The 17,973-nt window shown below is 40.5% G+C and overlaps 1 protein-coding gene across 1 annotated transcript; it reads left to right on the top strand.

Annotated features, from left to right (window-relative positions):
• The first annotated feature begins 27 nt into the window (after positions 1 to 27).
• On the top strand, positions 28 to 14,755 carry MDH1B (malate dehydrogenase 1B). Its single transcript, XM_075286105.1, has 10 exons — positions 28 to 104; positions 1,479 to 1,591; positions 3,378 to 3,512; positions 5,220 to 5,362; positions 5,853 to 6,352; positions 7,532 to 7,673; positions 7,983 to 8,137; positions 9,576 to 9,715; positions 14,237 to 14,312; positions 14,670 to 14,755. The coding sequence occupies exons 1-10, from the start codon at positions 83 to 85 to the stop codon at positions 14,753 to 14,755; spliced, it is 1,512 nt and encodes a 503-aa protein (XP_075142206.1). The 5' UTR covers positions 28 to 82.
• Positions 14,756 to 17,973: the final 3,218 nt, after the last annotated feature.

The following is a 17,973-nucleotide window of genomic DNA, read 5'->3' as shown; positions in this document are numbered from 1 at the left end:
TGACGTCATCGGGAGGACACGCCTACTGTTTAGTATTGCCTGGCAACAAGATTTGGTTGTGCAGGGAGAATAAGGAGCTGTCATGGCTAAGTTCGTCCTCGCAGGTAAAAGGATTGGTGTCTGCTGACGGCTTGTCTGATAAGGTTTAGGGTTATTGCAGTAATAGAACGTGTGTACGGGGTGTATACGGGGGCTTCAGTATTGGGGCCACCAGGGGGCGCACTTCTCTACCAGTGCCTCTATAATAATGAATGCTATCACTTTGTACTGTACTCATGTGTAATACGACATAGTAATGAACAGTGACCAGAAAGAAAAGAAAAATAGGACAGGCTAGACACTCATGAAGCGTCTGCCCCGGAATGTGCATGTCTAACGTTACCGCACATTTATAAAGTAGAGAGGAACGCATATGGCGCCCATTTCCTGTGCTGGTGTAAAGAATTTACAACTATTTACTTTGTGCGCCAAAACTTCCTGTCATTTGCACATATTTGTCTCAATAAACGAGAAATGAATTATGTCTGCTTATGGTATCCCCTTATGTCTTGCGCCAAATATTTGTCTCCATTTTTGCGCCAATTATTTGTCTTATGGTTTCTGTTTGGGAGATCCGCTTGGGGATCCCCCTCCGAATAGCAACCTATACTTGTAAAAAAAGCGATTAGCTAAGGAAACAAGTACAGACAAAAAATACATCACAGTCAATTCACACAATGGGATTGAGGGTCCTGCTCTAAAGATCTTACAATCTGAGGTAGAGACACAGGAACTTCTAGTTATGCCTCTGCCCACAGAAAAAAGTACCAAAACTGCCCAGTAAGGGCTCGTTCACATCTGCGTTCTCCTCTCCGTACTTCAGGTTTCAGTTTCCTGCATAAAACATGGGCAGGAGACGGAAACCTGCAGGAGTCTTTCTCACCCTTTCATTTGAATGGGTGAGAAAGCTGTCCGGCCGTGAGCGGCGGTGAGCCTTTTAGGCTCTCCGCCACGAAACCGGGTTTTATAATCCGGACACAGAGTCGGACATGCAGTACTCTGTGTCCAGATTAAAAAAAACAGTTTCGCGGCGGAGAGCATAAAACGCTCACCGCCGCTCACGGCTGGACCCGGTCTGTGGTTTCCATCTTCTGGCATGCAGAAGACGGAAACCACAAAACGGAGACCCTGAACGCAGGTGTGAACCTAGCGTAACTTGCTGGAAGCTCATCGTCCGTCTCTCCATATTGATCAGTTCTGATAGTCGTACCTTGTTTCTTTACAAGCCCTTTGCATTGTTTAACCCCTTCCTGCGCCCTGCTTTCCAGATGACTGTGGCACCTGCTCCAGAGCATTTCTAACCACATTAGCGCCTGTCGCCTGCAGAAACCATTTCCTTCCCTCTTACTTTATTACAATCCCACTACATTATTATCCTTCCCTCTTACTTTATGTATTCACTAATTTACTCTCTAATTCAACGTGTTTTGTGCACACAGGAAGGGCAGACTGTCCCTACTATGCCAAAGCAGAACTTCTAGCCGATTATCTTCAGAAAAACCTGCTGAGCTTCAGAGTACACAAGGTTACACAACATCCGGATAGCTGGGAGGTAGGATTATTCTGCTTCATTTCTGTTGTGTATGAAATCCTTTTCTGTGCCTGTTACGCCACCGTGTCTACTTGCATACCTCCCAACCGTCCCAATTTCTGCGGGACATTCACGAATTCGGTGTCCTGTCCCGTCGGCGGGAGGTATGTCCCTCATCAGGGGACGCTGATGAGTTGAACATATAAGCGAGTAGAGCAGGAGCTGTCACAGCTCAGCTCCTGCCTTACCGCAGCATTCCATCTTCAGCGTGTGTAGGTACGATGTGATAACGTCACATCAGGCCTACAACTATGTGAGTGGAGTGAGAGAGCAGAGAGAGGGGAACGTAATGTAGGAGGCCTATGAAACTTGGGGCATATGAGGGGGGGAGAACGGCATGACACTGGGGCAGATAAAGGGGGGGGCGGTATGACACTGGGGCAGATGAAGGTGAAGACATGAATCTGGGGGCAGAGATGGGGGGACATGAATATGGGGGCAGAGATGGGTGGACATGAAACTGGGGGCAGAGATGGAGGGGGAGACATGAAACTGGGGGCAGAGATGGAGGGGGGCATGAAATTGGGGGCAGATAAAGGGGTTATATGAAACTGGGAGAGATGGAGGGGGGGGAATATAATTTACAGGTGACTGTAGGAAGATTATACTGTGTGGGAGCACATGAAAAATGAATGAGAATGGGCGGAGTCAATATTAAGTGGCCGGAGCTAAGTTTGCATATTTTGTCCCTCTTTCGGCTCTTCAAAAGTTGGGAGGTATGTACTTGTAGAAGGTGCATAAAAATCTGCAGCAAAGTGCACAACAGATGGGTGCTCCATGCAAGGAGTTACATTAAAGCATAGCACTCACCGATTCTTCGTCATACTGTTTATTCACATCAGTTTATCAGACAGTACAGCAGAGGGCTATAGCAGACCCCTTTATTGTTTACATAAATATCTGGCCAAGACGGATCCATCAGCAGATACAAGTCATCTATATTGAACATGCCAAAGGCACATATTTCAGGAATCAAAACTTAAAATCAGTGACGTAGCTAAAGTCTTGTGGGTCCCGGTGCAACCTTTTGTCCGGAGGACCCTACCTCATCCTTACAGCAAATTCTTGATAGTGATGGTTACGGGATGGTTACGTTTCCGCAACGTGGGGCTTTAGCCTAAAAGTTTACTTATTTCTAATGACCTATTGAACTAATAGCCCTTCACCACTTTAGATGGCAGGATAAGGGTAACACTAGTTTCATACTAGTGTTGGACCATTAAAACAGCAGTTACACATAGACACCGGTGGACCCCATTAACTATAATAGGGTCCTCTGGGGCTCAGCCATTTTAAAATAGGAAGCAGAGAAAAAACAAATCCTCTGTGCAGGACTTTTCTCTCGTCTGATTTTCTGCAGTTTCTGGAGACTCCAGCATAGATATGAACCCAAGCACTGGCCATGGATTTTTTAAATAGAAAAAATAGAGTTGCTCCATTTGTGAGACCTCAGTCAGCTGGCTCTGTTTCTTCTGCAGGTACCCAGGTTTGTTACTTGTGTATGCACAGGCAATAGTGTTTTAAAATACACGAGTATCCCAATACTCGAAAAATAAAATAAAATAAAAAAAAATTGAAAGTACCCTAATTAATAAAAAATCAGTAATGTTCACATCACAAAAATAATAAAGTAAATAGATAAAAGGCACATTCTGCTGCAAGATGTCAAAATCCATTCAACAAAAATGCATGAAAAAAATTGTATCAAAATATTCAATGAATGATATTGTATTTGCTGTTCATGTAGGGCTGGCTGGCTGACTTGTGCATAAAAAATGGATGGAAGCATAACCGTTCTCCTATAATATGGAGGGAGCTGTTAGATCGTGGAAGCAAAGGATTACTACTTGGAGGGCTCAATGATTTTATGGAACATGCTCAGGTAAAGTCACGTACCGTGTACTTATTGAACATACGTGAATGGATTAATGCATTGAATTTTAATATGTATTTTATTTCTTATTGAACTTCTTTCTTGTAATTTGCAAAATGGACTGCCTAGTGTCCCTGCAGCAAGCAACTCATGTGCTGAAAGAACGCGTAATGAAGTCACATCCAACGCTAGACTATCATCTGTTTTGTATAATTTATTACTACAATAATAAGCATATAAGGGCAATTCAATAATATTTTCTACTATCTTCTTTTCAAGTTTGTATGATTTTAATTTATTTATAGAAATTAGATAAACTTTATTTTATTTTTTTCTTGTACATTTTTTTTTCCTATCAGTATGTTTTTGTAGAATGGGAGGAAATCCACGCAATCACGGGGATAACATACAAACTCCTTACAGACTCCTTACAGATGTTGCTACTGGCAGGATTAGAACTTAGGACCCCAGCGCTGCAAGGAAAGAGGGACTGGGTTGCACTTAAGTTCAGTATTTATTCACTTCTTGTAGCGGCACATATAAACAAAACAAAAAAAAACCTTCTCGACTGAGAACTAACTAAACATAAGAAACCTTTCCCCTGACTATACAGGAGACTGGCTACCAGACTCCCACCTTGGCAACAACAACGGGTGGCACAGTACCTGCTTTGTAGGTTTGATCTGGACAGGTCAGCTCTGTCAGTGTGGTGCCACACTCCTAGTCTTCACACAAAGACTATTATCAGGCCTTGATTAGTTAGCTGACCTCCCTGGTGTGGGTCTTACCAAACACACTTAAGCTGCCTGGCTGGAACATACGTGTCTTCCCAGACAACACCCTTAACTCTCTTCCTATATATATATATATATATAAAAATATATATATATATATATATATATATATATATTAAGCTGGCATACCGCTGAACTTGTTCCTTGTGCCCAAGATTGTTCCGGCATCTCAGCAGCTTGCTGGGACGCCATATAATGATTGTGTTGTTGGCGTCGATGATCCGCCTGCTCTTGCGTTTCGGCTGCTCTAACAGTCCCTTGACGCCTAACTTGCTTAAACCTCCTCAACACCGCTTGAGGAAAAGTCTGTTGACTTCTAGCTACATTCATACCTCTCGTTTTTTGAGAATTTTGCAACAAATTAGATTTTCTTTTTCCCAGCATGTTTAAAATTGCTTCTCACTTTGTGCATTTGTCTCCCCCTCCCCCCCCACCCCCCGCAGAACAAATAATATGCAGGTGTTTGTACAGATTGGACTCAGTGTTATCTGTGTGTTTACATAGAGAGATAACAGACCAGGCTTTATCAGCAATCTTCAATTAGCTGAGATTGTCCTGCTGGCAAGCACAGTGTAATATAGTATGTGAACGTAAATTCATAACAGTCGTGAAGCCATGTCATTTACCGGGAAAGGAGCCTATGTGTTAATCGAGGTTACAAACTATCTATGTGCCAAATCTCATCCAAATACATTCAGCCGTTTTTACGTGATCGAGTAACAAACATCCAACCTTTCACATTTATAATATTAGTAGGAGGATATATGTGTATAAAACTATTTTGACTATCCATAATGCTCTCATTCATCGTAGGATGATAGCAACAGACACTGAATAACGGTAGTGTGAACCTACTACTACTACTATTATTATTATTATTATTATTATTATTATTATTATTGTTTTATTATGGTGCATTTAGGAGTACTACAATGTAACATCAGCTATGATGAGTGATCTAATGAAGGACATTGCAGCAGAGAATATACAAGCCCACCTTGATATAGAAGAGGAGGAAGAGAACATCAGGCAACAGTTCAATCCATTGCACATCTGGATTATTGGGTATGGTGGGTATATGTATGATATAAAATGCTAAGTGAAGTTAAGTATAACTATTCTATGTATTAACTTTACTAAATGGCTAAGCTGGAGGTGCCCCTGCACGGTGAATAAATTCAGTGTTTTTGACTGCTGTGGAAACACAGAGGAAAAAAACGCTGCATATTATAGTACTAGCAGGGTGAATGAGATTTCATTAATCTCATCCACATATTGCGGGGGGAAGAAAGCTGTGGAAAAAAAATTTAAAAAATGCATTTGTTTTTGACAAATTCTATGTTAACTCTAAATTGCACACGTTTTCTCTGTAGATGTGATGAGGGAAGGAAAAATGCAGCAAAAAAAATATCTGCTTCCACTGCTTTTAACTAGAAATTTTAACTTTTATAATGTGCTTATGCTGTGCAATAAATATATATACATTTATATATATGTGTATGTGTTTGTGTGTGCATATATATAGCTCTTATTTGTCTTCTGCTTCTATTTTTAGTGCTTCAATGCCAGCTTGCTACAATCTTATTCCCATGTTGGCCAGTGGAGACGTTTTTGGTGTGGATAAAGATATCTGGTTACATTTACTGGACCACAGCGACTCCCAGGACTCTTTACAAGGACTGCAAATGGAGGCTGAAGACTTAGCGTATCCACGTCTACGAATAGTGACTGTGCATGCAATAACTGATGATGCATTTCTTCAAGCAGATTTTGTAATTGTCCTTAATGATGTACTTGCCAAGGAGGATCAATGTTCAGGAGCTCATATTAGCGAGATCAGAGAACAGTGTGCTCAGTACGGAGCGCTTATTGATCAGAATGCAAAAAAAGATGTGAAAGTGATTGTATCAGGAAGTGCTTATGCCAACCTCATAGCCCTGGTTATAATAAAAAAGACACCATCTATCAATCCTCATAATATAGTGGCTCTGCCAACACAGCTTGAGCTGGAAGCAAAAGCTCAGATAGCAAAGAAGCTAAATATAAATTCATCAGGTATGTATGAGTACAGGATGTCCGGATAGTTTTAGCCTCTAGTCTTATCCAGAGTTTCATTATAGAGACTAGAGTAGTGTATGGGCCAGATCCTTGGAAGAGTTCTCTAGTGATGATGATATCACAATAATGTGTAATGGATTGTTCATATGAATTCCTGGATGCTCCACATATACAGTATATTGATTCTTTCCTATACTGATTATTAATATTGTTAAATAGACATGTCTCTTGTGCTGGTTTAGATATACATGTCCCCTATACAGGTCTGTTCTACTGTGATTTTTTTTTTTGAACTATTGCTCTTCACATATTGAAGCGTAGATATTGTATATACTCGAGTGTAAGCTGACCCGAATATAAGCCGAGGCCCCTAATTTTATCACAAAAAACTAGGAAAACTTATTGACTCGAGTATAAGCCGAGGGGGGGAAATGCAGCAGCTACTGGAAAATTTCTAAAATTAAAATGGTCAGAGTTTTTGGGTGCAGTAGATGCTGGGGAAGGGGAGGGGGGTGTTTTGGTTGTCTGTCTGCTCCTTCCCTGAGCTTGAGGACTGTGTTTTTCCCCCACTTGGAATTCAGTCTGGCTGAATATAGGGGATCTGCAGTGCTCCTATTAACCCCTTCCCGACGGAACAGGAGCACTGCAGATACCCTATATTCAGTATACCGAGCACCTTCAGACACAGGGATACCTAATGTGTATGTGTTTCACAGTAAGTGTCTACTTTTATATGTATTCTAGGGAAAGGAGGGATTTGGAACTTTTTTATTTTTTTTATTTTTTTTTTAAGCTTCTTTTTATTTTTTCACTATTTTATGGGAGATACTATACATTACTATTGTGGCTGGTCATAGACCCCCCCCCCTTGACTCGAGTATAAGCCGAGGGGGGGCCTTTTTTAGCACAAAAACTGTGCTGAAAAATTCGGCTTATACTCCAGTATATACGGTAGTTTATTTTGACATTGTAATCTAAACAGTTACTATTACTACAATAATAGGTCCTGGCTCTTTAAGTTTATACCATATATTCTTTAATAATAATAACCCTACAGCAATGCATTACCAAGTGGTTAATCTCCCTGTACTGAATTTATGGTGGCTATGATTTCTTCTATGCTCCTGTATGTTGATACTTAAGTCACCAATGTTTTTTTTCCCACATTTCTTACAGTCATCAAAGATGTGATAGTTTGGGGCAACATTAGTGGTATTAACCACCTTGATCTTCATCTGTCAAAAATATACAAATATGACAGTTCAATTTGGGGTCCATCAGGTTTTTCTAGACCATTACTCCCCATGATACATGACAGGTATGTCAGACTCCCTTCAAACTGGCAGAGTTCATATTATGCAGATGTCCAATACTGTATAGTAACAATGCTCTTCTTAAATGTCTTGGACACAGTTATATAGTTATGTTTCTAGAAGCCACGCTTTTATAGACTGGCTATATTAAAGGAATATGAATTTGCCATAGGGCAAATGACATCCTTAATAGGAAGACATTGTCATTATCAGATATTTTAATTCATTCATATTTCATGACCTATAGAGAAGATGCATGCCTAATGTTAAGATTTAGCAGTTTCCGTGTAGTAAGTTGTCTGATTTACTTGCAGAAAATGGTTGAAAAATGACATTGTCACAGAGTGGAAAAGACGCAAGGAACATCGCTCCGGTCTTTCAGCTGCTCACTCCATTGCTACTGCCTTGTCCTATTGGCAGCGAGATTCAGATGCTGGAGAGGTTATTTCACTTGGTGTCCTCAGTGAAGGTAAGATGGAGTAATCGTACCTACTGGGTAACTACTTACTGCTAAGGGTCCATTCACACAGAGGAAAATGGTGAGGAATTTGGTGTGGAATTTCAGCGCTGAAAAATAAGCCTCCCATTGATTTTAATGGGTTCCTTTTTCTGCTAGCAGAAAAAGGAACCCATTGAAGTCAATGGAAGGCTTTGTTTTCAGCTCTTCCTCACCATTTTCCTCTGTGTGAATGGACCCTAAGACCATGTCAAAGAAAAGCACCTTAGTGATCAGCAGATCTATCCACTGAATCTGAGTGATCAGCTGTGATTACCATGAGCAGCTACATATACTTTGTGTTATATTATGTCTGTTCATAATACCTGGCCATTGTATAATATATGAGCACACCAAGTCATCCCGATGAGAATTGCTCTTTCCATCGGCACTTTGTTGTAGAGACTTCAGAGTCGAGTCTTTAACTGGTTACTCACTCTGTAATGTTCATTTGCTGTATCAAGGACCTGGTGTAAAAGTGCTTTCTGAAAGTCAGGTGACTGAACGTAATACAATTTATGCAATTACAGTATATGTCATCATTTTTCTGCCCCTAGTTTTTACTAATCATGGTTTGGGCATAGATCATTGATATGAAAATTATGGGGAATTTGTCACCATAGCCAGCATACCAACCCATCCCCAGATATATGACAGGGTTCTTAAACACGCAGCCCCTGAAGCTGCAATATGCAGTCCCTGGCCTTCTCCTTGGTTCTGCTGATCCAGATAGATCAGCAAACCGGGGAGAAAATAACTCACGACTCGGTTCTGCAGCTTTAGTGTTTGAGACTCCTAGATTAGGGTCATCTGAATCAAGCAGTGTTTTTCCCTTGTGAGTTGGTAATTAAGTTGCAAGATATTACTTTTTTTTAAACTGTGCAAATGAGCTTTTGGAGCAATGAAGGCATCTTCACTTACCTTTTTGGAGCAATGGCTACAGCCTCTTTGCACCAATGAGCTCATTTGCAGATGGAAAAAAAACACAGTGATCTCTCAGTAACAGAGACATTGATTCACAAAGGGAAAGCAATGTTCAACATAGGCAACCCTAATCTGTGGGGCTGTGGGCTGATATGCTAGGCTCTGGTGACTGACTCCCTTTAAAAGGAGAAGTGTACTTCTTACCAAAGCCTTAATAAAAATTGAATTGTGTTTTTTTTTTTTTGCTTTGTTTTTAGGTAACAGTAAAACAATAAATGGATAAAGTTAAAGTTTTAAAGGGGTTGTCCACTTTCAGACCAATATTGAGAGACAAATGTTATTGTTTTATAGCTAAAAAGTTACTAAATGAATGAACAATCCTGTATGTTTGCTATTTCTTATTCAAAGGATTAATAGGGACAATAAATGGTTGCGGCGGTGTGCACAATCTGACCTCTGCTGATTTTTGTTTCTCTTTTACTTTAAGGATGTTTTAATCTTCCAGTCGATCTAGTTTACTCTATGCCAGTTAGATTCCAGAATGGAGACTGGCAAGTATGTATGCATGTAGAAATTCCAGATGATGCCAAGGAGATCCTGTTACAAGCAGCGGCTGAATTAGTCAAGGTTAAGTCATCCAAGATAAAACCTTTATTACTAAATAATAGCGAAAATGTATCAATAACTTAATATGATGACATTAACTGCTATATTAGTTCATTAGCTCTTTTCTTGTATAGGATGATAAGTTATTGATAACACATTATTTATCTATCAAATCATCTTTTTTTGACTATATTTTATATAAGTTCATGTTTAGAGCTGCCACTGATAATGTAAAATGCTAAACTTTGTAAGGAATGCAAATGGCCAATTAACACACCACATTAGGAGATTTCATGATATTTTGTACCCTCTATCTCTCTGGATAGCAGACGGAGGTACAGTAAGATACCTAGTCCTAGGCGTGATTCTATTTTGTCATAGTGACTGCTGTGAGAGTGCTGGAATCCCATAAAATCTCCCCAGGTTTGTGACATATGTGTGGTCCAATACAGGTCTTGAATAGGCCTTAGCACATGTGGCTCATTACTGAGCCAGAAAAGGCTTCAGAGCCTGCACTTCATGGCAGATCCTGGAAGCAAGAAGAAGCGCCTGGGTCTATCCTGAAATACTGAGAGACTGGTGAGACCAAAGTCTGGTATTTGTGTGTTCGTGGTAGCCACACATATAGTTAGCCTTATACTGTTTAGTTAGTGCTCGGACGAGCAGGGTTTTGTTTAATGTTTTTGCCTGAAGTTAAGCCTGTATTTTATTTGGCTTACGGTACCTGAAGTGAAGGCTTTTTTACTTATCTGTTTTTCCATATAAACCTGTTTGCACCGGATATTGTGGCCCTGTCTCTAAATGGTTGTGTCCGCACCATTGCTGCTACCAAGATACCTTCCCCACATAGCTCAGATTTAATTTAAATATTCTTCATGTTTTAGTTTCTTGTCCTGTCTTGTTCTGGATAGTATTTCTACAGTAACTGTGATCTTCTATGGTCTCTACCAGACAAGTGTATAATACTTACAGATGGAACAATTGATAACAAAAATGGGATAAAGGGATATTCCAATTTCAAGATTGCAGCTTAAGCTTATTGAAGTGTTTTAAAACACAATACATTGCTTTATCTGCCTTGCTCTGTTTCTCAGATAAAGCTGAATATGTGTCAGACAACCTCAGGTATCTAAATTCACAGAAAGTGAGATAAAATATAACTTTTAATAGCAGTATATTTAAAGAGGACTTTTCATGTCCTTGGCACCTGCAGTTTTATATACTGCTAGAAAGCCGACAGTGCGCTGAATTTGGCGCGCTATCGCCCCCACCCTCCACCTCCTGACAGTACTCATCTATAGACAAGTACTGAGAGGGGTGTCCCTCACCTGTCAGCGTCATCACTAGGCGGTAAGGAACACCCCCTCTGACAGTACAGCACTATGGACACTACTGTCAGGAGGGGCGTTCCTCACAGGCTGTCAGCACACTGAATTCAGCACTCTGCTTTCTAGCGGTACATAATACCGCAGGTACCTGAGGATCTGAAAGGTGTTCTTTTAAAGAAAGCCCTTGGTCAAGAGTGACTATAAATATACGTCAGCCACTTCAAAATAATGAACAATACTGGTTCGTTATTCAACCTGGGATCAAAAAAGAGCATCATTTACATCCCATATTCAGTTTTATATGGACCAGACATCTACACTCTAAGCAGCTAGTGTATCCTCTTTTTATCGCAGAGAAAAACACTGCATGCTATATTGAGAGATCAATTCATTGGTATATTGTGGGATCAATTACATTTTTCCTCATATCAATCAAGATTACATAAGACGTGATCTATCCATTTTATTGCCTCCAATCTTGATATTGGGAGAAAATGTAGGGAAAGTTAATTAGGAGTTAAGTTATTCAACCACTCAACTATAGATATAGTATCTGCCACATACTAGCTGAGCCACTAGCTTATCCTTGGTAAATTCAGCAAACCGCCATGTGCTAACTTATCAGCACTGGCTGGGCTGTAATAGTAAAGATATAGATTTCAATGTCTCTATTTTAATAAAGATCTTCTCAAAGATTTCCACAGTTCCCGCAGCTCTGATGATGAGATGTGCTGGCTTCGAATGATCTTCTGGCTCATCCTTATATAGGGCTAGCCCGATCATAGTCTTGCACCTTCCCTGACATCAGTTCAGCCTCAGCTATCTAGCTAGATAGCATGGCAAGCTTGGTCCATCTACCTCTTCTCTTCACTGTATTTGACAGCTAATGGAGCCGTCTATAAACTCTGCAAAGTACTCTCCGCTGTTGAGCACTGACAGTGCAGGAGAGCAGGTGAAACCTTGAGATGGCAAAACCCCTTTGAGGTAATGTATTACTTCAATGTGAAGCTTGGAACATTAGTGTACAATACATTTACTGACCAACAGATGGCAGTAAGTAAATGAGAAACTCTAAAGTTCTTTGGTAGAAGAGACAGGAGAAGCAGCAAGAGTGCACAGCAAGCGGACGGAAAAACATCATCAGGATTATACAAGCTTGTCATCTTCAGAAAAGTATGAAGAGTATTGTTTATAAAGACTAAAAACTTTTTTGTTGTTTTTTTTCTAAAGGTTTACCTATTTACAATGGATTTGGAAGGCTATGTCAGACCCGTTTTTTCTAAAATGGTCATACAGGAATATGTAGAGGAGTCTCATATCAATAAAGAGTGTTTTATGGTTCATTACTACCTTACTATCACAGGGTATAAGGGAACTCCCTCTTTTCAAGATACACTATATTGCCCTTGGGTGCGATTAAAACATAACCTTTATTTCATAAATACTAAAAGCAACTAAGCGTTTACCACCCACCTGTGTGTGTATGAATGCATATACCTGGAGATCCCAGACACACCCAACTCAATGTGGAATCCTACCCAGTGACATAAAAGCATAAAAATACCTATATCTACTCGGGACTGTAGATTGTTAATCCCTAGCATACAGGTCAATACTGAAAGCCACACTAACCCGTAGGATATGTGCTAGCGACTTTGTCGAACATATATGTAGCGGCATTGGCAGATATATTCGGTAATTTAGCTATTGGGTGTGGAGTTCTGACTATGGTTTGCCTGGTCAGCCTCTATTGCATATATATGCTCCCCCATTACAGTCCACTACAATAACCCACATTAGCCTAATACATAAAATCAATCTGCCACGCCCTCCTATGGTTGTCAAAGAGTTAAATAATTATTTTTAAATTTGTAGATAATTAAAAGTTAAACATTTTTGCAAATATAAGTAATTAAAAATTCTGCAAAGTTTTTAAGGATTTTCTCTAACTTTCTTAGTGGTGACAGTCTGTTATCTTGATCGGTTGCAATGGATACGACCACCAATGCAGAAACATTCTAAGGTCAGAAAATCAGCCATGATTACTTTATTGTGGCCGGGATATCTTCTGATACATGTGGTGTCCCTGCCTGATAACCCGGCTACAATAAGAAAATCATAGCTGGGTTCCTGACAAGTCCCAGACCACAGAAAGTTTCCGCATTAGTGGTCGTATCCATTGCAACCGATCAAGATAAAAGACTGTCACCACTAAGAAAGTTAGAGAAAATGTTTAAAACTTTGCAGAATTTTTAATTAATTATATTTGCAAAAATGTTAAACTTTTAATTATCTACAAATATAGATACGATTATGTACATGGGAATACCCTTTTAAGGATCGTCAGGAGGACGATATATTCGCTAGATAGAAGATGATTTGCAGTGAAAACTGCACTTCCTGGGGCCATGATGGTAGACCCCAGTACATATGTAGGCTTGACACTGAGCGTTGCCTGAGCAGGGTTTAAATAGACCTTCCCCGCTCCCTCGTCACTCTTTCAGGCCCGCCCCGTTCACCACCCCGGCCAATCAACTGCTGTTCAGAGACCAGCCCACTGGGGGTGGGGCTATGCCCCGAGTGATTCCAATTCTGTCTGTACGCATTGCGTACAATGTTGAGAAAAGCCAAAGTTAACATTTTATAGAAGATTCAGGAACACTGACTGCAAATATAGGACAAATACATGCAGGCATGATACAGCTAAAAAGATCCTTGGTACAGGAAAAGAGAAGTCTGCGAGCACTGTCAGGGAAACTGCTTGCTGTCTATGACTAACATCCCATCAGCAATAACAAAAGCAGCCAGAAATAGATACAAGTATAAAAGTAGGCTTTTCTTACAGTGCAAGCTGTAAGAAGTGCAGAATGTTCAGTCCACAGAGAATGCTGTTTCCAGACGTGTGAAGGCATTCAATGTGTAAAAAGAGAAAAGTCCTGTCTCCTTCCACTTAATGCTAAGCCATCTTGCATCTAAGGACAGGACTTCCCTAGTAACAGAAAGTGAACTGCAAATTAGCTAAAAAGGATTCACCTAGTGGCAGAACCTGAGAGAGGTTTTTTCAGCCAGAAAACCAAAACAAGTTGTCTTAAAAGTTAGTGACCACTTAAAGATGTAAAGTTAATGTTTGCCACAATGTTTGTAGTATGATTTGTTTGTGTAACAAGCCCAATATAATATGTTGTAATATTCATCAGTATGGTCTGTATTTTAGGAAAGGAATATTGCTTTTGGAATTTCTCAAGAGGAAGAACCTGCATTAGAGGACCCAAAAGAAGAAGTTGTCATTGGTATGACCAGAATGTGTAGCATGTATAATGTTTATAGAAATTCTTTGAAATCTTCTAATAATTTTCTGTAGACGTTGTTACTTATTACAAACTAAATGTAGAAATGGAAATGTTAAACTCTGCAGAACATATTATAATACTGCAAAAATCAACCCCTACATGCCCATAGGCCAAACACTGTCAATTCAGCATTCCAAAGCTCCTTTCCCTGAATCAGTGTAATATTCTTATTAGGACATTCAATATCATGTATAAATAAGATAAATATGTATAAAGAAAGAGAGTGAGAGAAATCTTGCATATTTGCTTATTATGACAATCCTTTGACATGGTTTTGCATGTTTCACATTGTTTCAGAGCAGGAAAATTCATCAATAGATCTGAAAGAAGAATCTTCAGAACTGACTGGGGAAGACCAGGCGTCACTTGACCAACACAGTTGAAGTTCTTTTACATTGTTGTTAATTGTTACTTAATTTTGCTTTTATCACTTAGTAAGAATCTTTATTTGTCATTACAAAATAAGATTTATAGAAAATCCAACCAGATTTACGTAACAAAAATAAAAATAAAAAAATAAAAAACAGGAAAAAAAGGGAAATGATGGCTGTCTCTGTAGCTTCATATAGCTTCATATAGCTTCATATAGCTTCATGCTATACACTTTCTTCTTCTTCTGCACTACTGTATCCAGAAGTGTAATTTGAAGCTCTTGGGGCCCAATGCATAATCTATAAGGGAGTCTCTATCTAACTTTTAGAATAGTGGATTATGTTATGGGGCAGAGTAGCTTTGAGACCTTCGCTAGGATCCAGGGCCCAATAGCAACTGCTACTACTGTGCCCTGTATTGTTATGTCCCCTGGATACAGGAGAAGGTCTTAGATGAAACTAGAGAACACCAGAAGCCTCAACCAGGTGCAAGTCCTATACTCAAATCCAGGAGATGCCATGAACTGAGTCCAGGAACTGGCTTGAGTTGGTGCCAGAAGCAAACCACGGTCAGAACTATGGGATGCCAAAGGCAGCTTCCAAGTGCAGGCTGGGTGACATTGTAGCTCACCGGAGTCAGATGGTCACCATAGCAGGACACAGGCTGGTAGCAGTAGAATGACATGAAGTATGTTGCTCTAACAAAACTATAAGGTGATCTTAGCTGGACTGGTATACGGTCCATAGCTTGAACACAACAGTGGAGAATAAAGCATCAGCAGGATGGGAGACTGAAGGCAACAGCAAGACTGGAGAATGAACATTGCAAAACTGTAACACAAACAACCACTGCTGTGCACCACAAGCAAAGTAGCCAGGGGTCATAGCCAGGAAAGCAATTCAGAATCCATACATAATATCCACAGGTAAAGATAGGAATGTTCCAAGAAGTCAAGACAAGAAGCAGAGCAATGAAAGAGTCTCCTGCATTTTACCATAATCTGCTGTCAATGGTGCATTCTAGTTGTCATATAATCTCTTGAGCTGAGCATTACTGACATAAGACTATTTGCTGTTTTTGCTAACTGGTAACTTGTCCCATAGACTTTCATTACAGGAGACATACAAAGTAATGCAGCCAAGAGATTGAATGAGAAGGACGCACTGCTCTCACAGTACAGCGCTATAGGCGCTGCAGTGAGGAACGGCGTTCCTGAAATGCCCTTCTGACAGTGAAGAGCTACGGTACCGGCACTGATAGCTTTTCACCGGGGGCACAGAACGGGAAAGCCGATAGTGCGCTGAATTCAGCACACTATCGGCGTTCTAGAGGTATATAAAACCACATGTGCCCCAGGAGGTGAAAGGTCCTCATTAGAGATGAGCAAACACTAAAATGTCCGAGGTTCGAAATCCGATTCGAACAGCCGCACACTGTTCGGCTGTTCGAACAGATTTCGAACCCCATTATAGTCTATGGGGGGAAATGTTCGTTTCAGGGGTAGGCAAAATTCGATACAATTATACTTACCAAGTCCACGAGTGACGGTCGGGCTGGATTCCCCTTGAAGTCTTCTCCCGGCACAGAGCCCCCGTGGCGTTTTCCGGCTGGAATTCACTCTGCCTAGGCATCGGGGCCTAGGCAGAGCTGACTGCGCTTGTGAGGTCGGCTCTGCCCGGCCCGACGCCTGAGCAGAGCCGACTGCGCATGTGAGGGCATGCCCACGCATGCGCAGTCGGCTCTGCCTAGGCCGGATGCCTAGGCAGAGTGAATTCCACCCGGAAGAAGACGCGGGGACGCAGCGCGGAGAAGACTTTGGAAAGGTAAAAGAACCAGCGTTGATTGGCAGAATGTATAGCATTCTGCCAATCAACGCTGGTTCTGCATCGAACTTTAAACTTCGAACAGCTAGTAGTGTTCGATCGAGTACGAGTATTTCGAATACCGTAGTATTCGATCGAACACCTACTCGATCGAACACTACTCGCTCATCTCTAGTCCTCATTAAATGGCTGGCTCCGGTCCTGTTGGATTACGTCTTGTCTGGTCCATAGTAGCTCAGAAGTAAAAATGCCGTACAATACCGCAATGTATTTTTTCTGTTGCTAATAAAATATAGAAATAAATAGAATTTGTTTCCATTGCAGAGATTATTATTTACAAACACAGCACAGCACTTGTTTAAAAAAATGTCTTCATGGCTGAGATCTGTTATAGCTAGGAGCTTTGAGTGTGAACATCCTGATATGCTCACATATCTACCTTCATATGCCTTCATGTGTCTGGTGAACAGTTTGACATCATGAAGTGGGCTCAATGTTAACCTTAGGGCACGGACAGTATATATTGCAGGATTACCTTATTGACTAGAATGTCAAGATATTAAGGTAAGATGGCAAAACATTTTTGTAAAACCTCCCAGACCTGCTAAGACATGGAAGAACTCAGACAGCGGCTGCAAGATGAGTGTTTCGGATTTGGCCACTGAGTCTGCTGATGATGAGGAGAAGAGGTCTTCTGCACTGAACTGTCATGCAGCAAAATCTCGTGGTTGACAGAAGAGCTGTGTTTAATGGGAAGGGGCTGTAGAATCATTTAAAAGGGTTGTGCCATAAGCGACCCTGTTCAAAATGTGACTCCTGGGTCTCTATCCTTGCAAACCAATAACAGCTGACATTATGCTGTGGCTAGTCAGGCATTTTCTCTGCACTGGTCACATATCATAATAGACATAGGGTATGTGAACAAGGATTGTCACTGTGACATAACCCTTTTAACCACTTCTGATCCACTCTTAACCCTGTAAGGATGTACCTGTGCAGTTGCAGAAGCTGAGAGAAAACTGTACGACAGTCAGTGCTTCTATACGGAAGGCAGGGAGGCTGTATTTCTGTCCTTACCTCCTGTAACTGCAAAGTTAAAAAAAGGATTGCCAATGTATGTGGACAAATATAATGACATATTACTATATATTATTATTATTTAAAAACGTATTATTATTATTATTATTAAAAACCATCATATTTTTATACACATACAGAATCACAAAAACTCAGTGTAAATAAGCAGTAGTGCGGACCCAACCAGTCAGAGACAGGGACACAAATCTTAAGTCAAAAACGGTTTATTTAAAAAACAGCAAAATAAATGAACCTTTACGTCAGCTGCTGCTCGTCTGAGCACTAACTAAACACAAATTACTAACTGTACGTGTGGCTTACTAGCAACC

This window comes from Leptodactylus fuscus, chromosome 8 (assembly GCF_031893055.1).
Source record: "Leptodactylus fuscus isolate aLepFus1 chromosome 8, aLepFus1.hap2, whole genome shotgun sequence".
Lineage (NCBI taxonomy): Eukaryota > Metazoa > Chordata > Amphibia > Anura > Leptodactylidae > Leptodactylus > Leptodactylus fuscus.
This window is presented reverse-complemented; position numbering and strand designations above follow the sequence as displayed.

Excerpts from the sequence above, each read along its gene's own strand:
- MDH1B (XM_075286105.1), top strand. The coding sequence starts at position 83 with ATGGCTAAGTTCGTCCTCGCAG. Across the intron at positions 1,592-3,377 it reads AACATCCGGATAGCTGGGAG|GGCTGGCTGGCTGACTTGTG; the intron begins GTAGGATTATTC and ends CTGTTCATGTAG. Across the intron at positions 6,353-7,531 it reads GCTAAATATAAATTCATCAG|TCATCAAAGATGTGATAGTT; the intron begins GTATGTATGAGT and ends CATTTCTTACAG.